This window comes from Prionailurus bengalensis, chromosome A1 (genome assembly GCF_016509475.1).
Source record: "Prionailurus bengalensis isolate Pbe53 chromosome A1, Fcat_Pben_1.1_paternal_pri, whole genome shotgun sequence".
NCBI classification, from domain to species: domain Eukaryota; kingdom Metazoa; phylum Chordata; class Mammalia; order Carnivora; family Felidae; genus Prionailurus; species Prionailurus bengalensis.
The window spans coordinates 79,192,126-79,212,841 of record NC_057343.1 but is presented as its reverse complement, the minus strand read 5'-3'; the positions used below and the strand labels follow the sequence as shown (position 1 = coordinate 79,212,841).

The window sequence follows — 20,716 nt, the reverse complement described above, 5'->3', positions numbered from 1 at the left end:
GTGTGCATAGACCCTGTGTGCATAGACCTGTGTGCAGACCCCATGTACATAGGCCTGTGTGTGCATAGACCTGTGTGTGCACAGGCCCCATGTGTGCACAGTCCTTATGTACATAGACCGTGTGCATAGACATGTGTGTGCACAGACCGTGTGTGCACAGACCCTGTGTGCATAGACCTGTGTGTGCATAGACCTGTGTGTGTGCAGACCCCGTGTACATAGGCCTGTGTGTGCATAGACCTGTGTGTGCACAGACCTGTGTGTGCACAGACCCTGTGTGCATAGACCTGTATGCGCATAGATCTGTGTGTGCACAGACCCCATGTGTGCACAGTCCCTATGTGCACAGACCGTGCGCATAGACCTGTGTGTGCATAGATTCTTACTTAGGTTTCTGATCTTTGCTGTTAATTTCTAAAACAACTATAAATAATTCCAGTGTACTCAACTTCTAACAATGGGTCTCTTTTAATATATTTACAGGATAGTTATATTTCCTTTAGTGAAATGACTCTTACTTGTTTCACTACCGAGAGAGGGTCATCTTTTTCATTCATTTCTATGAACACTGCATATTTGATAAATATCAACACTTTGGAAGAGCCAGTGTAAGCATTATTCCTGGTTTATTATCTGCCTCTTAATTCTGCTCTTGTTGGATGCATAAATGTTCACTTTAATTTTTGTTGTAGTCAATGATATCAGGGTTTCCCTTTGTGTTTTCTCCCCCTATTTGTATAGCGGAAGGGATTCCACCACTCAGAATTAAGTCCTTTTTATTGCATAACATGGAAAATGGGCATCACTGTTGTCTCTCAGTCTTGTATTTGTGCACCTAAGTTTTAAAAAGAAGCTGTGTGTGAGATTTGAAATATATGCCCACTGAATGTGGCCTTATTTAAGGTCTGTGACCTCTGCCGCCCTACATCGGGAAGGTCACTCTAAGGTTAATGCCAAATTTTGATGAACATGATGTTGGGAGTAAATAAAAATCAGTCTTGAGGAATAGCTATTCAAACACCTACAGAAATGAGTCCAGGTTTTGAACCAATAATTTCACATCTTCTCCTATTCTACTTTTATGTCAGAATATTAACAGAGGATTTTTCCTACCATAGTTTTGACTGAGTGTGAATATAATATATATCCTATCTCAAAGTAAGACCATATATATATACATATATATATACACACACATATATATGTATATGTATACATATGTATGTATATATGTGTATATATATGTATATGTACATATGTATGTGTGTATATATATACATATATATATATGTATATATATATATATATATATATATATATATTTGAAAATGGTTGTCCAAAAACTGCCTAGATTACTTTTGACCCCAACCTCAAGAGATAAAAGGACAGCGTACATGTGGGTGTACCTGTGCTGGCAGGGTGGGGCCTGGGTTCCTTCCTAATTCACGTCAGGAGAGCCTGGCTATGGTGACCGCCCACGGAAGCCATGTGTCCTCAGCGGCACGGCGAAGACACTGCCACTTAGGTTTTGATTCCTGCCTAGAAAAAGTAAAGGGCAGCGATGGGCTGGCTCTCCGCTCGGTGGGCTGCAAGGGGAGGTCGCAGACACCCTGGCATCCACTGGCCCTCATGAGTTCACAGGGGCAAAAACAATGCGGGCAGATTTTTCCAGGGACAAGCTGTGTTTGTTTTCAGTTCTGTGTCAGGGGGGTGCCTGAGGGGGCGAGAGAGACAGGCTGGAGCACCTCAGATTCCCTAGAACTGAGGCAGGTGTAAAGGACCATCTGGAGATCCCCAGTGATGATGGTGAGGAGGTGATATCTGAAGAACCTCCACATCCTCACAAGGGAAGGGGTCCGCTTCTAGCCCAGAGAGCAGGACATTCTCTCAAGGAAGGTCAAGTCAAAGCCCTCCACCCCCTACTGCATCACCTCCTGCCCATCTGTCTCCTCCCGTCCTCTCCCTCAACTTCTGCGACACTGAAGAGAAGGCAGTGGCAGAAGGGGAAACAGGTGATCACGTCTACCCTCCCTTCTACGGACTTCCTGATATACCAGGAACAGGTTCAAGATGTAGCTGAACTTGAGGTCCTTAATGCCTGAACCCACCAGCCCCTGTAGGAACTGTGCATAGTTTCAGGGGGTTTGCAAACTTGGTGGGAAAACAGTTTTACTTTTTTCTAACCCCGACTGAAATGTAGCAAATTCTTCAATGGTGAACATAGGGTACACAGCTGTGATGCTCTCTACCATCACAAGAAATATTGTCATATCACACTGCTGTCCTAGCAGAAATGTCCAAATATCACCCCGGTTCAAATCTACTCTAAAATCATGGTAATGGTTAAAGCTGTTACCCGGTGCATTAATAATGGAGCATGTGCATTAATATCACAAAGTTAATTTTAATATTATGATTATGATGTTTTGATAGAACTGTCTTTCCTTGTAATTCTGGGTACCATTTTTCTTACATTAAAAGCACAATTTTGACAAGGAATCCACAGTTACACCAGGGGGGTTAGAAGGTAATAGGACATAAAAAGACCAGTGAGCCCTGACTTCATGCCAGCAGGGAGTTTTCACTGTCATAAAGGACCGCACATTCTAATCTCTAAATTGAGGCTACGCATCGTCATATAAACTGTGGCCAGAAAGCTGATAGCATTGGCTAAGTCTTCACCCAGAAGTAAGGGATAAACCAGCACTACTGACATAATAAAGGGAGTCAGAAATAAAATTGTTTGATGTTTGCATCTCATGAATAATTCTTTTCCAACAGACCAAGTAAATACGTCCCAAGGCCAGATGGTATATATCAAAGTCTGTGACAAAAGAGTGAAGAACCAGCATCTTTATAATGTATCTGAAAGTCATTACTGTAGATGTTCAAAGAGCATCTATGCACTCAAACTCAGGAATGCATTTCCATATCCTCTGTAACAAGGCTTTTTGGGGGGGGGAGGGGTTGTATCCTTTTCTCAGGTTTTGTTTTCTTTTAAAAAGGGTATCCTTGTACAGCAAGAGATCTTTTTAAGAGAGCTACAGTAAGTTTGGTAATTTTGTCGCATGTTCTAACAAAGGAGAAAAAGGTATTGAGCCTTTCACTGATAGCTTCGTCTTCTTTTGTACAATTTGACAGTGTGGGAAATGATTCTGAACCACAACCGACAGTCCAACTCAGGATATGGAAATCTGTGGACTGGCATCTTCTTACTGTCGACCAACAACAGACAGGAACACACAATCCGGAGGAGAGCTCTGGGAAGGCAGTCATTAACATGATAGACTGATTGATTCCGACCGAAGACTCAAACTACATTACCGCTTGCTAAACACTGTGATCTTCAAGGGACAACTTCCTAGCCTCCCGATCACTACTAATTTCCTTGTGAAAAGCTCAATGATCAAAGATGATCATTTAGTTATTATACAACAATTATTTGCAATGTTTATGCTCTCTGCTCAATAGAAAAAAGTCACAAAGAATGTCAAAATTGAAGATGGTGGAACTCGATCGCAATTTATTGTTCTGTGTTGATTGATTCTTTCAATAGCTTCACTACCAAAGTACGTGGGTCCTTTGATTTGACGATATTTGAAACACTTATACAATTTTTATTTAGCAGTGATTTTTTTAGAGGCATATAAATCTGCAATATCTTAAGCCAAACAAAGACACAAAGGTCTACTGGGTTTCTGCGCTGTGTTAGGCATTGATGCGTTACACGCATTAAAAGAAGTATCACCCACCACAGTTTGGATTTTGAGCCCACCACTCCACTGCATCTTCCCTCGGTGAAAAGACCAGTGACCTCCCAATACACAGTCCAAAGGTCAATTCACCACCTCCAGTCACTTGACCTCTCAGTGGTTATCTGATAGTCAACCGTTTCCCCCCACACACACCCCCTCCTTCTCCCCCTCCTCCTCCTCCTCCTCCTCCTCATCATCATCATACTTCCTTTCCTTGGCTCCTGGGACATCTCATTCTCTTGGTTTTCCTCCTACCTTGAGAGTTTCTCCTTCCAGTCTTATTTCTGGATCTTCCTCTCCTTCCTAAGCATCGTGGCTCGGTCCTCAATTCTCTCTTCTTCTGTGTCAGAAGTGTGATTTTATCCAGGGTCAAGGCTTTCAACGTCACGTTTATGCTAGTGTTCCCAAAAGTGATTCTGCAGTCCAGACGCCTCCTGAGTCCCAGACTCCAATATCCAACCACAAACCCAGCGTCTCCATGAAGAAGGTTCAGAGTCACATCTAGCTCTGTGTTTCCCAAGCTGTCCTTGTCTTTTCTGCTCCAAGCTCATTTGGTCCTCAGCCCTCTCGGTCTCACTGGACGCCAACTCCATCGCTGCAGGTGCTGAGGCTAAAAGTACGTGGAGTCCTTCTGCAATCATCCTTTCTCCTACACCACCTGGCCATCAGGAAAACGCAGCGCATCTTCTTTTCACGCGGACACAAGTCAGCCACTTCCCACAGCCTCAGCTTCCTGTAGCTTTGAGCTCCACCACCAACCACACCTCTCACCTGAACCCTCAGTGTCAGCCCTGCCCTTTGACAGTCCATCCTTAACACAGCAGTCAGAGTGAGTGATGCTTTTAGAAGTGAAGCAGGGCTGTGCTCTCCTCAGGGCCCTCCCACGTGTTCCCGTCTCACTCAGAGTAAGTGCAGGGTCCTCACACAGGCACACAAACCCTGCAGGATCCGGTCCAGCTACCTCACTCCTTTCCTTTACTCTGCTTAGCTTCACAGGCCTCTGTGCTGTTTCTAAATCTTAATACACCCACTCCGGCCTCAGGGCCTTTGCACGTACCACTCTTCAGTCTGGAATGCTCCTAGGCACCCCTGCAGTGTGTGCAGACTTCTCTCAGGTCATTACTCAAACTTCCTCGTCAGTGAGATCTTACCTGTGTACCTCCCAGCACGTCCTTATCTTATTCTTTTCTCCTTTGCGTTTGTCATTATTAGCATGTTACACATTTAGCTCATTTATATGGTATATTATGTATCTTCCCCAAAGAAATGTAAGCCCATGATAAAAGGGCATTTGTGGCTTTGTTCATTATTATTTTGTTCACAGGTTGGGGTTAATAAATTACTTCCTCAATAGATTAATTCGAGTATTTTTCCACTTGAATGTGATTTTTCAATAAACTGTAAGCACGCTTTGTTCTCTTTGCTTATAACTTGGAGTTATGTTCTTGACAGTCTTTAGAAAACCTACAGTCCAAAGTCCGAAATCAGTATCTAGGAAGATTATTCTATCCAGAGGTCTCAGGGTGTTCGATTTGCATTTAATAAATCTAAAACCGTATCGGGTCTCACACAACTTTTATCCACTTAGACAAGCCATTTCTCCCATCGCTGTGTTCAACCCCACACCTCCGGAAAAATGCAGAGTAGAACCTGAATCACTGGCTCCAGAGGCTTCTGTGCATCCCACGCTCCGAGCGTCATACCCCCTTCTGCTAATTTACTTTCTCTCAATGCTTCCCCGAGCCTCAGTACATTTACTTCCACGACAGTTAACTTTAACACAGGCATGCTCAGTGCAAGTCAATAGTGCCAAATGTTTCTTATTTTCATGACTAGACATTATGCTTATATGAGAATTAATCCAAATTTAATTGTACTGGTTTTTCATTACTGCCACTGTGCCCGATAGCTGTGGAAAAAAAGCAATGACAGGATTTCACTTGGATTTAGAAAGTCATTCCTCAGAGTGACCTGTAATTTCTTTTACGTAAAATGAAAAACGAAAGCATTCTCCCATAAGTTCCATCTCAACGAATCACATGGACAAAGTAATGCCTAAAAGTTATTCCAGGGGCGCCTGGGTGGCTCAGTCAGTTAAGCGTCCGATTCTTGATTTTGGCTCAGGTCGTGATCTCACGGGTTCGTAAGTTCCAGCCCCAAGGAGACTCCAAGGTGACAGTGAGGTGCCTCCTTGGGATTCTCTACATCTCCTTCTCTCTCTGCCCCTCTCCCGCTCTCTCAAAATAAATAAATACACTTTAAAAAATTACTGTAAATTTTTTAACAAAATGGAAGGGAGGCTTGAAGAAAATACATCAGCCTACAAACACTGGTTTTTCTCTGAGTGGCGACATAAGTGATTTCTGTTTCCGTCTTTGCGCACTTAACGCGTTTTCAAGATTTTTACAATAAATATGTAGAACCTTTATGATCAGAAATAAAGGACATTTGTAAACGTTAATTGCATCCAATTCCAGGCTTTAGAAATCAACTTAAATCCTCTACATCAGCAATATTTCTGAGCCAGTTATATTAACTTACCAGCGTCACCCCATCATCATTTTTCTCATTGACATTTCCGCCATCGGACAAGAAGTGTTTGACATCTGTTAGCATGCTCACGGGTCTCTGCACCTTCAGCTGGCACAGTGAGGTCAGGTCCACGCCTACGGGGAAAACAGCCTTTGAAACAGAAGGCAGAGATGCTTCTCAGCCGCTGGGGGTCAAGCCTTAATTTTATCTCACTGTTCTTTCAACGTGTTCCTCTTTGAAGCCCCTCTTCTGCCTTGAATTCAAAGTCCGCATAATGGTTTCTCTCGGCCCGCCTTCTATTTACCGCTAGAAAATAGTCTGGAATAATTTTCCTCTGATTCTATCCCAAAGATGTGACATGACACCTCATCCACGGCAGGCTCTCAACGTTCGACTGTCTTAGTATGGATCATCAATGTGCACTGCCCAAAGTAGTTTAAACCATTTGAATGGAACTGAAATGAGTTCTAAAACATGGTTTTTGCTCTCTATAATTTTCAGGCCAAAATAGTTGTCCTAAAAGCAATAGAATAGAATAGAATAGAATAGAATAGAATAGAATAGAAATCTCTGGAATAGAAAACCACCTTTGGTGGGAAACCTGGAAAAATGTGAACAAAGTCTGTAGTTTAGTGAGTAGCATCATACCTGAGCTAACTCCGTACTCTGGATAAACGTACCACGTCTGTGTGGGGTGTTGGCATGGGGGAGCGGGGAGAAGGTATACGGGAACTCTCAGGGATGTTTTGACAACTTCCCTGCAGATCTCAAATGTTTTCAAATTAAATGTAAAAAGATTCTCCAATCAAACATTTCATGGCTGTTCGCGTTAATAAAGAGAAATGAACTGAAGCTGAGGGAAGTCTGGAAGTCAGCCTTGCCGAGGAGGGGGATGGGCCATGGAAAGGTCAGGTCTGCTCCCCTCCTGTTAGCACCTGTTGTCAGCATTTATTCTCACCCAAGCTTTCGTGTGAATCTCCACGGTAGCTCGAACCTTCACATTTATGCATCCCGTTCCCAGGATTGGTTCCTGGACATAACAGGTGTTTACTAAGGAGAAATAATCCACCTTATTCTCAGTGAAAAGTATGATGATGATGATGATGATGATGATGATGATGGTGGTGATGATTAACACCTGCCTCTCAGCCAGTGGCTGCTAGAAATCAGCCACCTCCCTGATTCTCTCTCTCTCATGTGACTCAGTCCTTGCCACAAACAGAGAGGCTGGGTCGGCACAGGGGACCCAAGCACCAATGCCAAAGTGTTCCTTCTGTCCATGCCAGCCTGTGCCTGACCTCTCCGGGCTGACTTTGGGAAAGGTATGTAACCTCTCTGGTCTTCTGCATCCACGGTCACTCAGGGAATGATATATATCCCAAAGAAGTGCAGCTACACTCACTACTTACGAGATCTGTCCACGGGGCAGAGATCATTCAAGCCGTTGCACATCTGCCTTCATTTTCCCCTTAGAGCCTGGAACCTCTGCCCCCTGGTCCAGCTCTCTCTCAGATGCTGGATGAACACTGGGGGTCAGGCTTCCTGGATTTTATTCGTGTCTTCTATTCGTGTCTTTATTCGTGTCTTCTATTACTACTAGTCTTCTATTCGTGTCTTCTATTCGTGTCTTTATTCGTGTCTCCTATTACTACTAGTAATAATAGTAGTAATAAGTATAATATATTATGTATTCCACATATATTATATGTATTTTATTAACATAATATAATAAGTATAATAGTATAATAGGTCTATTTTATACTAGTGCCAATGGGAACAGGTAACTCATCTTCTGCCTCAGTTCCTCCATCTGCAAAATGGGGCTGATAGTTTTTGCTTCACCAGTGGTTATGAGGACAAATGACAACACATCGAGCACCTAACACAGTATTTGTCTTGCTGAATCGAGCAAGTACTCGCTAGACGTGAGCTGTCCTTTGTAGTCAGCTTTCTATTACCTGGGCTGTACGCCATGCATCCGTTGTTTTTCTTTGCAATAAGGAGGCAGGCAAGACCCAAACAGAATAAAGTAAAATGCGCTATTTGAATAATGTGGTTTGTTTCAAATACTCTGTCCAAAGCAAACCCATTTCACTAGGGGGATGGGAGGGGGGAAACCAATTACCAGCTTTGAAATTTCCACACGCCATTTCGGAAGAACTAACAGATTTCCCTAAGAGTTGCTTTGAGGTTTGTTAAGAACCAACTAAAACTATCACTCTATTCTCATTTTTAGGATTGTCGAATTTGACGTGTGAGTTAATTTTGGAAAATACTATTTCTCAAATGTCAGTGTTCAATTTTGCACACTGAAGTCGAAGAATCTGATGGCTACGTTATTCTAAGTTCTATAACACTGCAGTGTTTACTGGAGTGGTACGTATCTTTTAGAGAATCATTTGCACACATCATTAAAATTGAGCTGTAGAAGAATAGAGCTCAGTGATAAAAGACACATTAAAGCAGATTAGAGATCACTCATTTACCACATGTCATGAGAAAACAATCTATTTCAGCCACTGTTGTGAAGGTATCAGAGGGGAATATTATGATATTGTATCTTACTATTGTAAAACTTCATTTTGAGTCAAATATGATACCACGTAAGATGCGATTTTAGATTTTTGTTATATGTTTAGGAAACAGGCAGAAGTCTATTTTCAGCAAGACAATGGAACAGAAATTCCCTCTCTTCTTGCTCAAAAGTCTTAAGCTACTCCAGGAAAAATATAACCAACAGACCATAATAAACCTATTTTATAATAGAAAATAGGCCAAGCCTGTCTTTTTAAAAAGAAATTAAGTTTTATTTTCATCCTGTTCTCTGAAAAAAAAAAAAAAAAACTAATACAGGTCCTGATTGGATTTATTATTTTGACAGGAATTCATTAATTTTTTTTGAAATGAACACATTTAGGAAATATTTAGGAAATAAGAAAAAAATCATTTGCTTGAAATTTACAAGTTATTACATGTGATACTAATTACTATTGCCTGAGTACATTTGATAACATCAGGTGATATGTAAAACTGAAATCACATTGACATATCAAGTCAGTCTAAACCCTATCTTAACTTTCCTTAACTGTCTCTCTCAAGACAATATTGGTTTTTTTTTGTAACAATTCAACTTTTCTTTTTCTCCATTATCCATTTTGTATTGGGGGTAGTCTGTCACTCTGATGTGACCCGCCCCGTGACTATAGCACATCATTTTCTTAGTTTCTAGAATTGGAACTAAGGATGCTCTGAGTAAGCAAATAAAGGGAGCTGATTCTAGAAAAAAGAAAAAAACATGTTCAAGCCAAAAGGCTGTTATAACCCTCTACACCATCCCTTCCATCAGTCCTACCAGACGCACAACGTAGGACCGTCCCCAGCAAACTGGGATACACTCCCACCTTGACAATGGGTGACTCTGAAGAGGGTGGTGCAGGATTGGCATTTCAAATTAATTTTACTAAGTGGAAGAAATATACAAGGTCACTATGGACTGATTAATCCAGGAGTCTCTTAAGGAATTACCAGGAATACTACTCAGCGGTGAAAACGAATGAAATGTTGCCATATGCAATAACATGGATGGAACTAGAGGGTATTATGCTAATTGAAATAAGTCAGAGAAAGATAAATATGTGATTTCACTCATATGTGGAATTTAAGAAACACAACAGATGAACACAGGGGAAGGGAAGGAAAAATAAGATAAAAACAGAGAGGGAGGCAAACCATAAGAGAAGTTTAAATACAGAGAACAAACTGAAGGTTGCTGGAGGGGAGGTGGGTTGGGGGATGGGCTAAATGGGGGATGGGCATTAAGGAGGACACTAGTTGAGATGAGCACTGGGTGTTACATTGAAGTGATGAATCACTGGGTTCTACTCCTGAATCCAATACTACACTGTATGTTAACTTACTCTATTTTAAATTTAAAAAAAAAAAAAAAAAAGAACAATCAGGGAAGGCTAAGCCAGTTTCTGAGGCTGTTTCCACAACAGAAAGCCTAGGGTTTTAACGAAGGCAGCAACGGCACAGTGGGTGAGGGATGCAGACATATTACGGGGATGTCAAGGAAGGAGAATCCATAAAATTTGGTGACAATTCGATGTGAGGGATTTAGGAAAAGAGAAGTGACATTCAGATGCTTGGATTCCTGGTCATAAGGGTAAAATGGACTCTTGGTAGGGCATGAAACTTCAATATCGGGTATGTTATCCCAAACCGCCTGATATCCAAGGCAAGATATTTAAGAACAGTGCACACGACAAGGCAGAAGGTCTTCTAAGAGATCTGAGCCACAGGAGTAATCTTGGGAGCAGGCAGGCGGTCACAACACAAGGAACAAGGTGAGATGAACCAGAGAACATTCTGGCATCTGCCTGTGTGGTCACACTTCCAAAGGAAGTAAGTGGGAGCTCAAAGAGAATGGAGGACGGTATGGAATGATCACTGCAGGTGAGCGAGGTTTTGTGGGAGAGTGTGATGGAAGTCAAGGGAACACTACAGAGGGATGAGGGAACACAGGCGGGAGAACGGAAGGGTGATCAGCCAATAGAGAGCCAAGCAGGCAATGGCCATCTTTGGAAGGACATTTCCGGCAGAGGCTGAACTTCAGTGGGCTAAGGAGAGGAGATTAGGAGCTCAGGAGAATAAGTGTGAGCTTTTTTTTCTAAAGGATGAATTTCGAAGGAAGGAGAAAGGGCATGCACAGCAAAGTGAAAAGAATCCATGTATATATCTTTACCCGTGCATCTGTCCTGGACCACCTTGTGCCTCCCCCCGTCCCCCCTGCAGTGCTTTCTTCCCTCGCTCGATCATTGTGCAATCAGTTGCCTTCTCTGAAAGCTAACTGGCTCGCCTCGCTCTGCGGATCCAATATGCATCAAGTCCTCAACCAGCCCTCTGTGGCTGTCTCGTTTTCCAGCCCAGGAAGCCCAGGCGGTGAGCTGAGGTTAATTGCTGTGCTCGGGTGTATGCTGTATGTCGGTGGTGACAGTACAATTAGAACCTGTGACCAGCGATTTGCCATGTAATCAACTTCCTCACAACCTCGCCTGCCTCCTGCCGCACGCGTCCTGATGGGACAGCGTGCTAAGTACTCAGCCTGGAAACTGTATGGTGCGCAGAGAATATTCGAGGATGACAGCCACCTGGTTCTGAGAATGTGGTTCTGAAACACTGAGCGCCAAACGGTAATACGCATCAAGTCAGGGAATCTTAGAAATGTCTAAGGATGTCAGCCCACACTATCATGGCAGATAACCCTGAAAGCACGCCAGCGAGGAGGCCAGAGAATAAATCGAATGGGTGTGGCAGCTGACACAGACACGTAGGAGGGACCCAGGCAGAATAGGAGCACACCATGCACGAGGCGAGGGAGGGGCAGATGGTCGTGAGGCACAGGCCAGCACACCAGCAGTGACAAACGGAAAACAGAATTAAAAATTTAGGGGATATTAAGTTGAATCTGTTCCAGCAAACATGTATTTTACAAACTGATTGTGACAGCCATCGTCATGACAGATTTTCTCCTAACCATCGAGAATCTGTGCCACCCTCTCTTTCTTTGCCCTCAGTCACGTTCAAAATCACTTATTTTTCTTTGCATAAGATAGATAGTACTGCCTTTGTAAATATCAAATTTTCTTATTGAACAAAATCCTTGAATGAGTGGGAAAGGTTTATAAGTCAGGTTAGTTCTTTTGCAAATAAAGGTAACTTCATTTCAGTTTTCAAAAGAGAACTATTTACTACCGTGGCTATTAGAAACTCAGAGTAAGGAAGGAAGAAATCTGCTAATAGAAGTGGCTCAGCTAATAACACAACTGAGCTGTTTGTGCAAATTCAGAAGCGTGCATGGTGAAGTCCAAGTTTCACAAATGCCGAAACAATAAACTTCACAGCAGTGGGGTGTGCAAACATAACTTCAAGTCTCAATCTCCTTAGCAATAATGGAACCTGTCCCCAGCAAGTTGCCGCTGACAAGAGGTTCAGAGATCTGAATGTGACCCTCACATAAGGAGCAGATACAAGGAGTGAGGGAGGTGCCTCCATCACCCCGGCCGGGACTCGGTGACCTTCCGTAGGACAGCTGGGCTCATGGCTCACATTGTCCCTAATGAAGATAACAGTACTTAACCCACTCTCAGAATTCATGAGATTATTTTTTTAAGAACCCCTGGCTGTGAAGTGCTAATTATTATTATTATTCTAAGCCATCCTCAGAATAAACCTTTTGATACGAGAGATCTGGAGGAGGCAAAGAGCACAGGGAAAAAAGAGGCAGATGTGAGGGCTTTTCTTAGAATCGAGAAAGACAGAGTGACAAGCACTGTGTGGCTCTTAAAACTTTTAAACTTCTCTGACAAAAGATCATACTTGAAGGGTCTGGAATTTCTTTGTTGTTGTTTATACCTAAACAAAAAGAGGGGGCGGGGAAGTGGCAAACTTCTTCAGTCGCATACCATACCGTATAGGGCTCAGGATTTCAAACACCTCCCACTTTGCCAATGCTGAATTTGCTCCTGAAATTATACGTTTAGTCTGTGCAATTAAATATTCTTTGGGAGGGAATCTATCTGGGAGCTCTACTCATCTTTTCAGGCTAGCAACATGACCAGGGCGCTTCCTTCTGACATTTGTGTTTCCACGTGTCACCAACAGTGAATGCTGTGCAAGCTGCCCTTGACTTAAGTCCTCCCTCACTGGCACTCACGAGGACTACCCGCTCCTAAGAGAATACACTTCAGATGACCTCGCTCTCGTTAACTCAGAATTCAGTTATGCTGGTTCACTTCCCTTGCCCTCCCAGTGGAGAATAGATTATAATTACAAACCCAGTCCCACTAATTATGGACTTTAGATGCTTGTTAAAATGTTCCTTCATTCTTGGCCTCTAGATTTCTGCTGCCTTGCAAAACTGCCTTGACTAAACCAACGAGGCATCGCGGGGGAACAATGAAATTCTATATAGAGAAAAAACACTTCATTTTACACAATCTAGGGAAACCACATCGATCTGAAACCGTGTGTGCGTGCCTAAAAAATAGATAAAATACACATTTGTAATTCTACCATAGATTTAAATCTATCTCTCTATAGTTTTTCACAGCAACTGCCTACCATTTTCATCCAGATAGGTCAACAGGATGGAACTAGATTCTGTCCCTTCCATGGCATAATCCAAGGGGATATTTCCATTGACATCCTGGAGAAGGACATTGGCTCCAGCCTGTAAGCGAAAAAGAACAAATATAACATTATGTATACTGGTAACAAAGAAAGCGGGTTTCGCTTCTGCATTAGTTGGGAAACAGATCCAGAAAAGTCTGTCTTAGATAAAACCCTGTAGAAGCATGTGGGGCACTGTAATTACTTTTTAAGACAAATATAATAAATACTTTGTGAGAAACTCCAATAGGCTAAGAATGTCCAACTGACGTTGGCAAGGCCTTAGCCCCGGCTTCTTCCTCCCACCCCTCTTGCTACACCCAAGATATCCGATCCTTGCCGTGGAGCCAACCACACCTCTGCGTTGGCTGCCTTGATTCTAACACAGCAGAAGGTCCCCATGCCTTTGGAGGGTCTCCATAGAGAACTCTTCCGTGAACTTTGATCTTCCCCCCAAACTATCCTATAAGCTCTTCAAGCACTTTGCTCTCTACAGAAAGTCATCGGAGAGCTGTATTAAAACTACCATGTTTTAATAAAGGTCTGGGCTAGTGGCTTCTGGTTGTTTTTCTTTTCTCTTTACAGAAACTATTTTTTTTAAAAAGCACAATCTGTAGATATTAATGAAATATATTAAATATGGCCATTACATAGCTTTTTGCTTCAAAGCACCCTTCATCAAGCACCTCTGAGGATGCATGTTTCCCTCCCGCCCATCCCAGCTTAAACACAATGACGGTTTTACTTTCCCTTTTCTCCAAGGACATGGCACAAGCACGTACCACTGACCAAGGGATGAGTTCACTGAACTCAGGCCAGACGAATGAATGTCTTCCCCTATTCTTTTTACTGAATACAAGTCTGTGACGCCATATTTATAAAGTTCATATACTGTCCAAGTGCACGTTACATAAAAAGGTATATAACATTCATAATCTTATATACTACAATGTGGGATTTTGCCCTCTGTGATTCTAGATGTATATTCAATAAACAACCTTCCTATACATTACCAAGTCCACACAGGTTTTCCAAAGGGCTGCTCTGGAGACACTGTAAACACGGAAGTAAAAATAGGCCAAAGTTGGGGCACCTGGGTGGCTCAGTCGGTTAAGCGTCCGACTTCGGCTCAGGTCATGATCTCGCGGTCCGTGAGTTTGAGCCCCGCGTCGGGCTCTGTGCTGACAGCTCAGAACCTGAAGCCTGTTTCAGATTCTGTGTCTCCCTCTCTCTGACCCTCCCCCGTTCATGCTCTGTCTCTCTCTGTCTCAAAAATAAATAAACGTTAAAAAAAATTTTTTAAAAAATAGGCCAAAGTGGCAAAATAGCGTACCTCTTAATATCTGCCCTGAATAAACTATGCCACTCACCTCACCATCTTGAGTGTGCCACGTTATATTTTCTGTAACCACATGAAGATACTCCTCTATTTGAACAATTTAGTTATATATTTCAGATTTTCACTTTGGTAAGGAAGCATGTGCTTTTAAGGTCCTGAAAACTTCAAACTAAGTCTTCGTAGTGCATTTAATATTTTTAGTTATTCAGAGTTTGAAAAGAAATTATTCGAGGCAACATTGTTCAGTAGACTTTGCTAATGATTCCTTTCCTTTAGTGGCCAACCAGAAGAATAAGATTTTGCATACCTACCCAAAAATCAATTGTTAAAGAGCCAATTAAGAGAGAACTACAGGGTCTCATTATTGATTTCAATACTAATAGACAGAAGTAAATCTAGTTATTCTCTTTTCCCAATGCATAAATGTTTCCAATATAACCTTATCTACGCCAAACATCTGGACCCAAGGCAACAGCGAATATACGTATCATTATGTATCGTCAATAACAACAGAAATAAATAGGACACAACCTGGTGCTGAGGGAGACTGTGCACTTCGAGAGAATACGTTCTACTCTACAAGAAGTAATGAGGCTCTTTCAAAACAAGTCTGAAGGTGACCTCTGATGCTGAATATAGTCGCAGGGCTCATTCGCTTCAATTCCCACCCACTTGTCACTCAGCAGTCTGCATCGCTGAACTCTCAGGGGTTCCCTGTACAGAAGCCCATCTTCCCGGGGGGCAGGAACTTCCCTCATCAAAATCGGAGTTTAGTCCCCATTATCTGCACCCCCTCCCCCAACCTGCCTCAGTGCCTGGCACATACAAGGCACTGAAAAAAGACTGAGTGACACAAACTGAAAAATAAGGAGCCAAAAACTGAACTTAAGCTAATTATTACAAATTAAGGCAGAGAACTATAATTTTTAGCTAAATTCTTTTTAACTAAATTTCCTGACCTTTATTTTCAAGGGTGCATGAATACAATTACAAAATCACTATATGCATACTTAAATTTCCTGCCTTCACTCTTTTTTTTTCAATGTATGAAATTTATTGTCAAATTGGTTTCCATACAACACTCAGTGCTCATCCCAAAAGGTGCCCTCCTCAATACCTATCACCCACCCTCCCCTCCCTCCCACCCCCCATCAACCCTCAGTTTGTTCTCAGTTTTTAAGAGTCTCTTATGCTTTGGCTCTCTCCCACTCTAACCTCTTTTTTTTTCCTTTCCCTCCCCCATGGGTTTCTGTTAAGTTTCTCAGGATCCACATAAGAGTGAAACCATATGGTATCTGTCTTTCTCTGCCTGACTTCTTTCACTTAGCATCACACTCTCCAGTTCCATCCACGTTGCTACAAAGGGCCATATTTCATTCTTTCTCATTGTCACGTAGTACTCCATTGTGTATATAAACCACAATTTCTTTATCCATTCATCAGTTGATGGACATTTAGGCTCTTTCCATAATTTGGCTATTGTTGAGAGTGCTGCTATAAACATTGGGGTACAAGTGCCCCTGTGTGTCAGTACTCCTGTATCCCTTGGGTAAATTCCTAGCAGTGCTATTGCTGGGTCATAGGGTAGGTCTAGTTTTAATTTTCTGAGGAACCTCCACACTGTTTTCCAGAGTGGCTGCACCAATTTGCATTCCCACCAACAGTGCAAGAGGGTTCCCGTTTCTCCACATCCTCTCGAGCATCTACAGTCTCCTGATTTGTTCATTTTGGCCACTCTGACTGGTTTTGATTTGTATCTGAGTGTGGTTTTGATTTGTATCTCCCTGATAAGGAGCGATGTTGAGCATTTTTTCATGTGCCTGTTGGCCATCCGGATGTCTTCTTTAGAGAAGTGTCTATTCATGTTTTCTGCCCATTTCTTCACTGGGTTATTTGTTTTTCGGGTGTGGAGTTTGGTAAGCTCTTTATAGATTTTGGATACTAGCCCTTTGTCCGATATGTCATTTGCAAGTATCTTTTCCCATTCCGTTGGTTGCCTTTTAGTTTTGTTGGTTGTTTCCTTTGCTGTGCAGAAGCTTTTTATCTTCATAAGGTCCCAGTAATTCATTTTTGCTTTTAATTCCCTTGCCTTTGGGGATGTGTCAAGTAAGAGATTGCTACGGCTGAGGTCAGAGAGGTCTTTTCCTGCTTTCTCCTCGATGGTTTCCTGTCTCACATTCAGGTCCTTTATCCATTTTGAGTTTATTTTTGTGAATGGTGTGAGAAAGTGGTCTACTTTCAACCTTCTGCATGTTGCTGTCCAGTTCTCCCAGCACCATTTGTTAAAGAGACTGTCTTTTTTCCATTGGATGTTCTTTCCTGCTTTGTCAAAGATTAGTTGGCCATACATTTGTGGGTCTAGTTCTGGGGTTTCTATTCTATTCCATTGGTCTATGTGTCTGTTTTTGTGCCAATACCATGCTGTCTTGATGATGACAGCTTTGTAGTAGAGGCTAAAGTCTGGGATTGTGATGCCTCCTGCTTTGGTCTTCTTCAAAATTACTTTGGCTATTCGGGGCCTTTTGTGGTTCCATATGAATTTTAGGATTGCTTGTTCTAGTTTCGAGAAGAATGCCGGTGCAATTTTGATTGGGATTGCATTGAATGTGTAGATAGCTTTGGGTAGTATTGACATTTTGACAATATTTATTCTTCCAATCCATGAGCACGGAATGTCTTTCCATTTCTTTATATCTTCTTCAATTACCTTCATAAGCTTTCTATAGTTTTCAGCATACAGATCTTTTACATCTTTGGTTAGATTTATTCCTAGGTATTTTATGCTTCTTGGTGCAATTGTGAATGGGATCCCATTCACAACTGCCTTCACTCTTTTAGATGGACGTTTGTGACTTCCTTCCTTCCTTCCTCCCTCTCCCTCTTCCCCTCCCTCTCTCTCCCTTTCTCCTTCTCTCTTTCTCCCCTTCCCTCTCATTCTTCCCTCCTCTTCTTCTTTCTAACACTGGACAGGGTGAGCGCCCCACCTGCATCAGGGGTCCTGATGCTGGGTATATCTTGAATTACACTTCTGAAATCTTACCTCTGTTAAAAAAAAAAAAAACAAACAAGAACAGGGAAAAAAACCCACCGTTGAGAAGATTCATGACTGGTTATTACTCTTAGTGTGAATGGGTCAAGTGTTAATGTGCACTTTTAGTTATTAATGGATCCCACTGGAACTGAAGGGTGAGGGCTTGAAAAATAGGACTTCTCAAAATGTCAGAGACTTGCCACCATACCATCAGGATGGTCTAATGTCCAGAAAACAGAAAGGGAAGTGAGGTTGGGAATTAGCAACATTTATAAGGTATTGTGTTAGTACTTGTTTTTCTTAAAAAATAAACTTTGAGCCACTCAGTAATATAGGATGAACTTTTCTCAGTTTTGCAAAGCGAGAGCCATTAAGTGATTCAATAAAAGTATCAGTCTGACATTGTCCATTTTTAATATGGAAATTTCAAAACACATGTATTCTAAAATATATTTATTTTTTTTCTCTTCCGGACATGATATTCCTCAATGCTTTTTAGAAATGTTCCTTTTACATTTCAAATTTCGTTCCACTGATGCTGAATCCACCAAGTGGTTTTCCAGCTAGGAGGATAAAAGCCGGGGAAAAGTGCTCATGAACTGGTGCACATATTAATTACAGTGTTTCCGTGGATACGGGGCTCACTATTTTCAGTACAGAATGTGGGTAACAACAGCAAACTTTAATTGCCCCACGTGTTGGTGTGGGTATCCCACTGTAAGCACACTCTTTTATTTCAGGGCATGAGAAGCAGGACGAGGGGAAGGTGTTAGACTAGATTTTCAAATACAGCACAAAGAATGCCCAAGGTTGGGGTGCCTGGGTGGCTCAGTCGGTTGGGCGTCCGACTTTGGCTCAGGTCATGGACTCGCGGTCCGTGGGTTCGAGACCCGCGTCGGGCTCTGTGCTGACAGCTCGGAGCCTGGAGCCTGCTTCGGATTCTGTGTCTTCACCTCTCTCTGCCCCTCCCATACTCATGCTCTGTCTCTCAATAATAAATAAACGTTTAAAAAAATGCCCAAGGCGGCACCCATTCTATTATACAAGAACAACAGCCTTAGCCATCACCACACATTTTATAAAGCTTAAACAATATTTTTAAATAACCGAATGCTGTACTTTATAAAAACATACGGCTTAGGAGACGGCTGCGTTAAAAGGCTGGTGAGAGCGAGACTAGATGGAAGAGATAGATACTTTCTCGTTTATATTCGGTGCCCATGAACACCCTAAGTCCCGGGGCGTGTGTGCGTGTGCGTGCGTGTGAAGCATCTTCTTAGTTTTACATTCCTACGCCTAATCACCAGATGTCAGATTTCTTATCCTGATGGTAGTTATTATCCTTTAATGAAAGAAGGCATTCCAAATTAAGAAAAACGTGCATCAGTGGGAACAGCTCAACCAAGATGTCATATTCGTGCGATACAGACTGTGAGGCAAGTCCTTCGGTTTGGTTTTGAGACCATCAGTCATACGGTGATCGGTTTCCATCGGGCAAGTGAAAGCAGTCGATGTTATCTATGCCAAAGCCCACTCCTCACATACTTTCTGCAGTTGCGGCCTGAACAGTTCCCACAGGGAGCCCTGAGGACATTTTCTCTAAGGAAGGCCACCCCACCTCCAGTTGTCCTCACCTATGTCCCTAGAGTGTTGGAAATGGAACTCAAATACATCAACCCCCCACCCCTCCTCCCAGACCGGAATCTCACCTCTTGCCTATCAGATAACCTATGAACGCATAAGTGCACCTTTCTTGTAAGCAACATTTTCCTGGTTTGCTTTCTGTAACAATTTAATGTCAGTGAATATCTTGCCAATTCGTTCATTGAGTAGTGATTCTCTAACACATGAATACTGAAATTGATGGCATCTGAATATTTGCTTAATTGGCTTCAGCAAATACCACTTTTTATACGCCAACACTTTCTGGCAACTTTTTATCTTGGTATGATTTCAAATTCAGTTAAAGCTGCAAGAGTAATGCCAAGAAACCCTGTGTACCTGTTATGAGTTGAATTGCGTCCCCCTACCAAGAAATGTGGACGTCCCAGGGGCCTAGTACCTGTGAATGTGGACTCATGTGGAAACAGGACAGGTGCAGATGTCATCAGGTGAGTTAAGAGGAGGCCATGTTGCAGTAACTAGTGGGACAAGTATTCTTATAGGGAGAGGGGCTTCGGGGGGACGCACACACACACAGAGAAGGCAGCCTGGTGAAGACAGAGGCAGATATGGGGGGCGATGCAGCCACCAGCCAAGGACCAGCAGGTGCCCCCGGGAAATGGACCAGACAACTCCTGCAGGTTTCAGAGGGGGCGCGGCTTTGCGGACCTTGACTCCAGCCTCCAGAACTGTGGAATGACCAATTTCCGTGGCTTTAAGCCCTCACACCAGTTTGTGGTAGTTTATTACGGCAACCCCAGGAAACCAATACTCTGCCCTCTACCCAAATTCGCCAATGTATACTTTCCTCCTACTTTTGCACTATTTTCCCCAAATCTCTTAAAAGTGAGTCAACAGGCACCACACATCCCTTTAACTCTAATATTTTAGTGTATATTTCATAAGAATAAGGATAAGTCTCATGCATACAAGTTATCAAAATCAGAAAATTTAGCATTACTAACTACTATTACCTAAACCACCCTGCACACCCAAATTGGCGTTACCTTTTCCAACTGTATTGTTGACCGCTATTTCCCCAGCCCGGGAGGTAACCCACGATCCCCCGGCACATGTACTTGTCCTTTTTCTTTAGTTCCACCCAATTTGGGACACCTCTTCAGTCTTCTCAAGACCTTCTCTCATATGTGTTACGAGGTTTTTTGGCAGGGAAACCAGAGAGGGGATAGCATATTCTTCCCATCATACCCTATCAGACGGCACAGG

The 20,716-nt window shown here is 42.5% G+C and overlaps 1 protein-coding gene across 1 annotated transcript in view; it reads right to left on the bottom strand.

Moving 5' to 3' along the window:
* The window catches only part of MYO16 (myosin XVI), a 609,750-nt gene that overhangs the window by 359,056 nt on the left and 229,978 nt on the right, over window positions 1–20,716 (bottom strand). Inside the window, 2 exon segments of the mRNA XM_043582911.1 lie at window positions 6,297–6,421; window positions 13,410–13,518. Of these exon segments, the coding sequence (XP_043438846.1) occupies window positions 6,297–6,421; window positions 13,410–13,518 (234 nt within the window).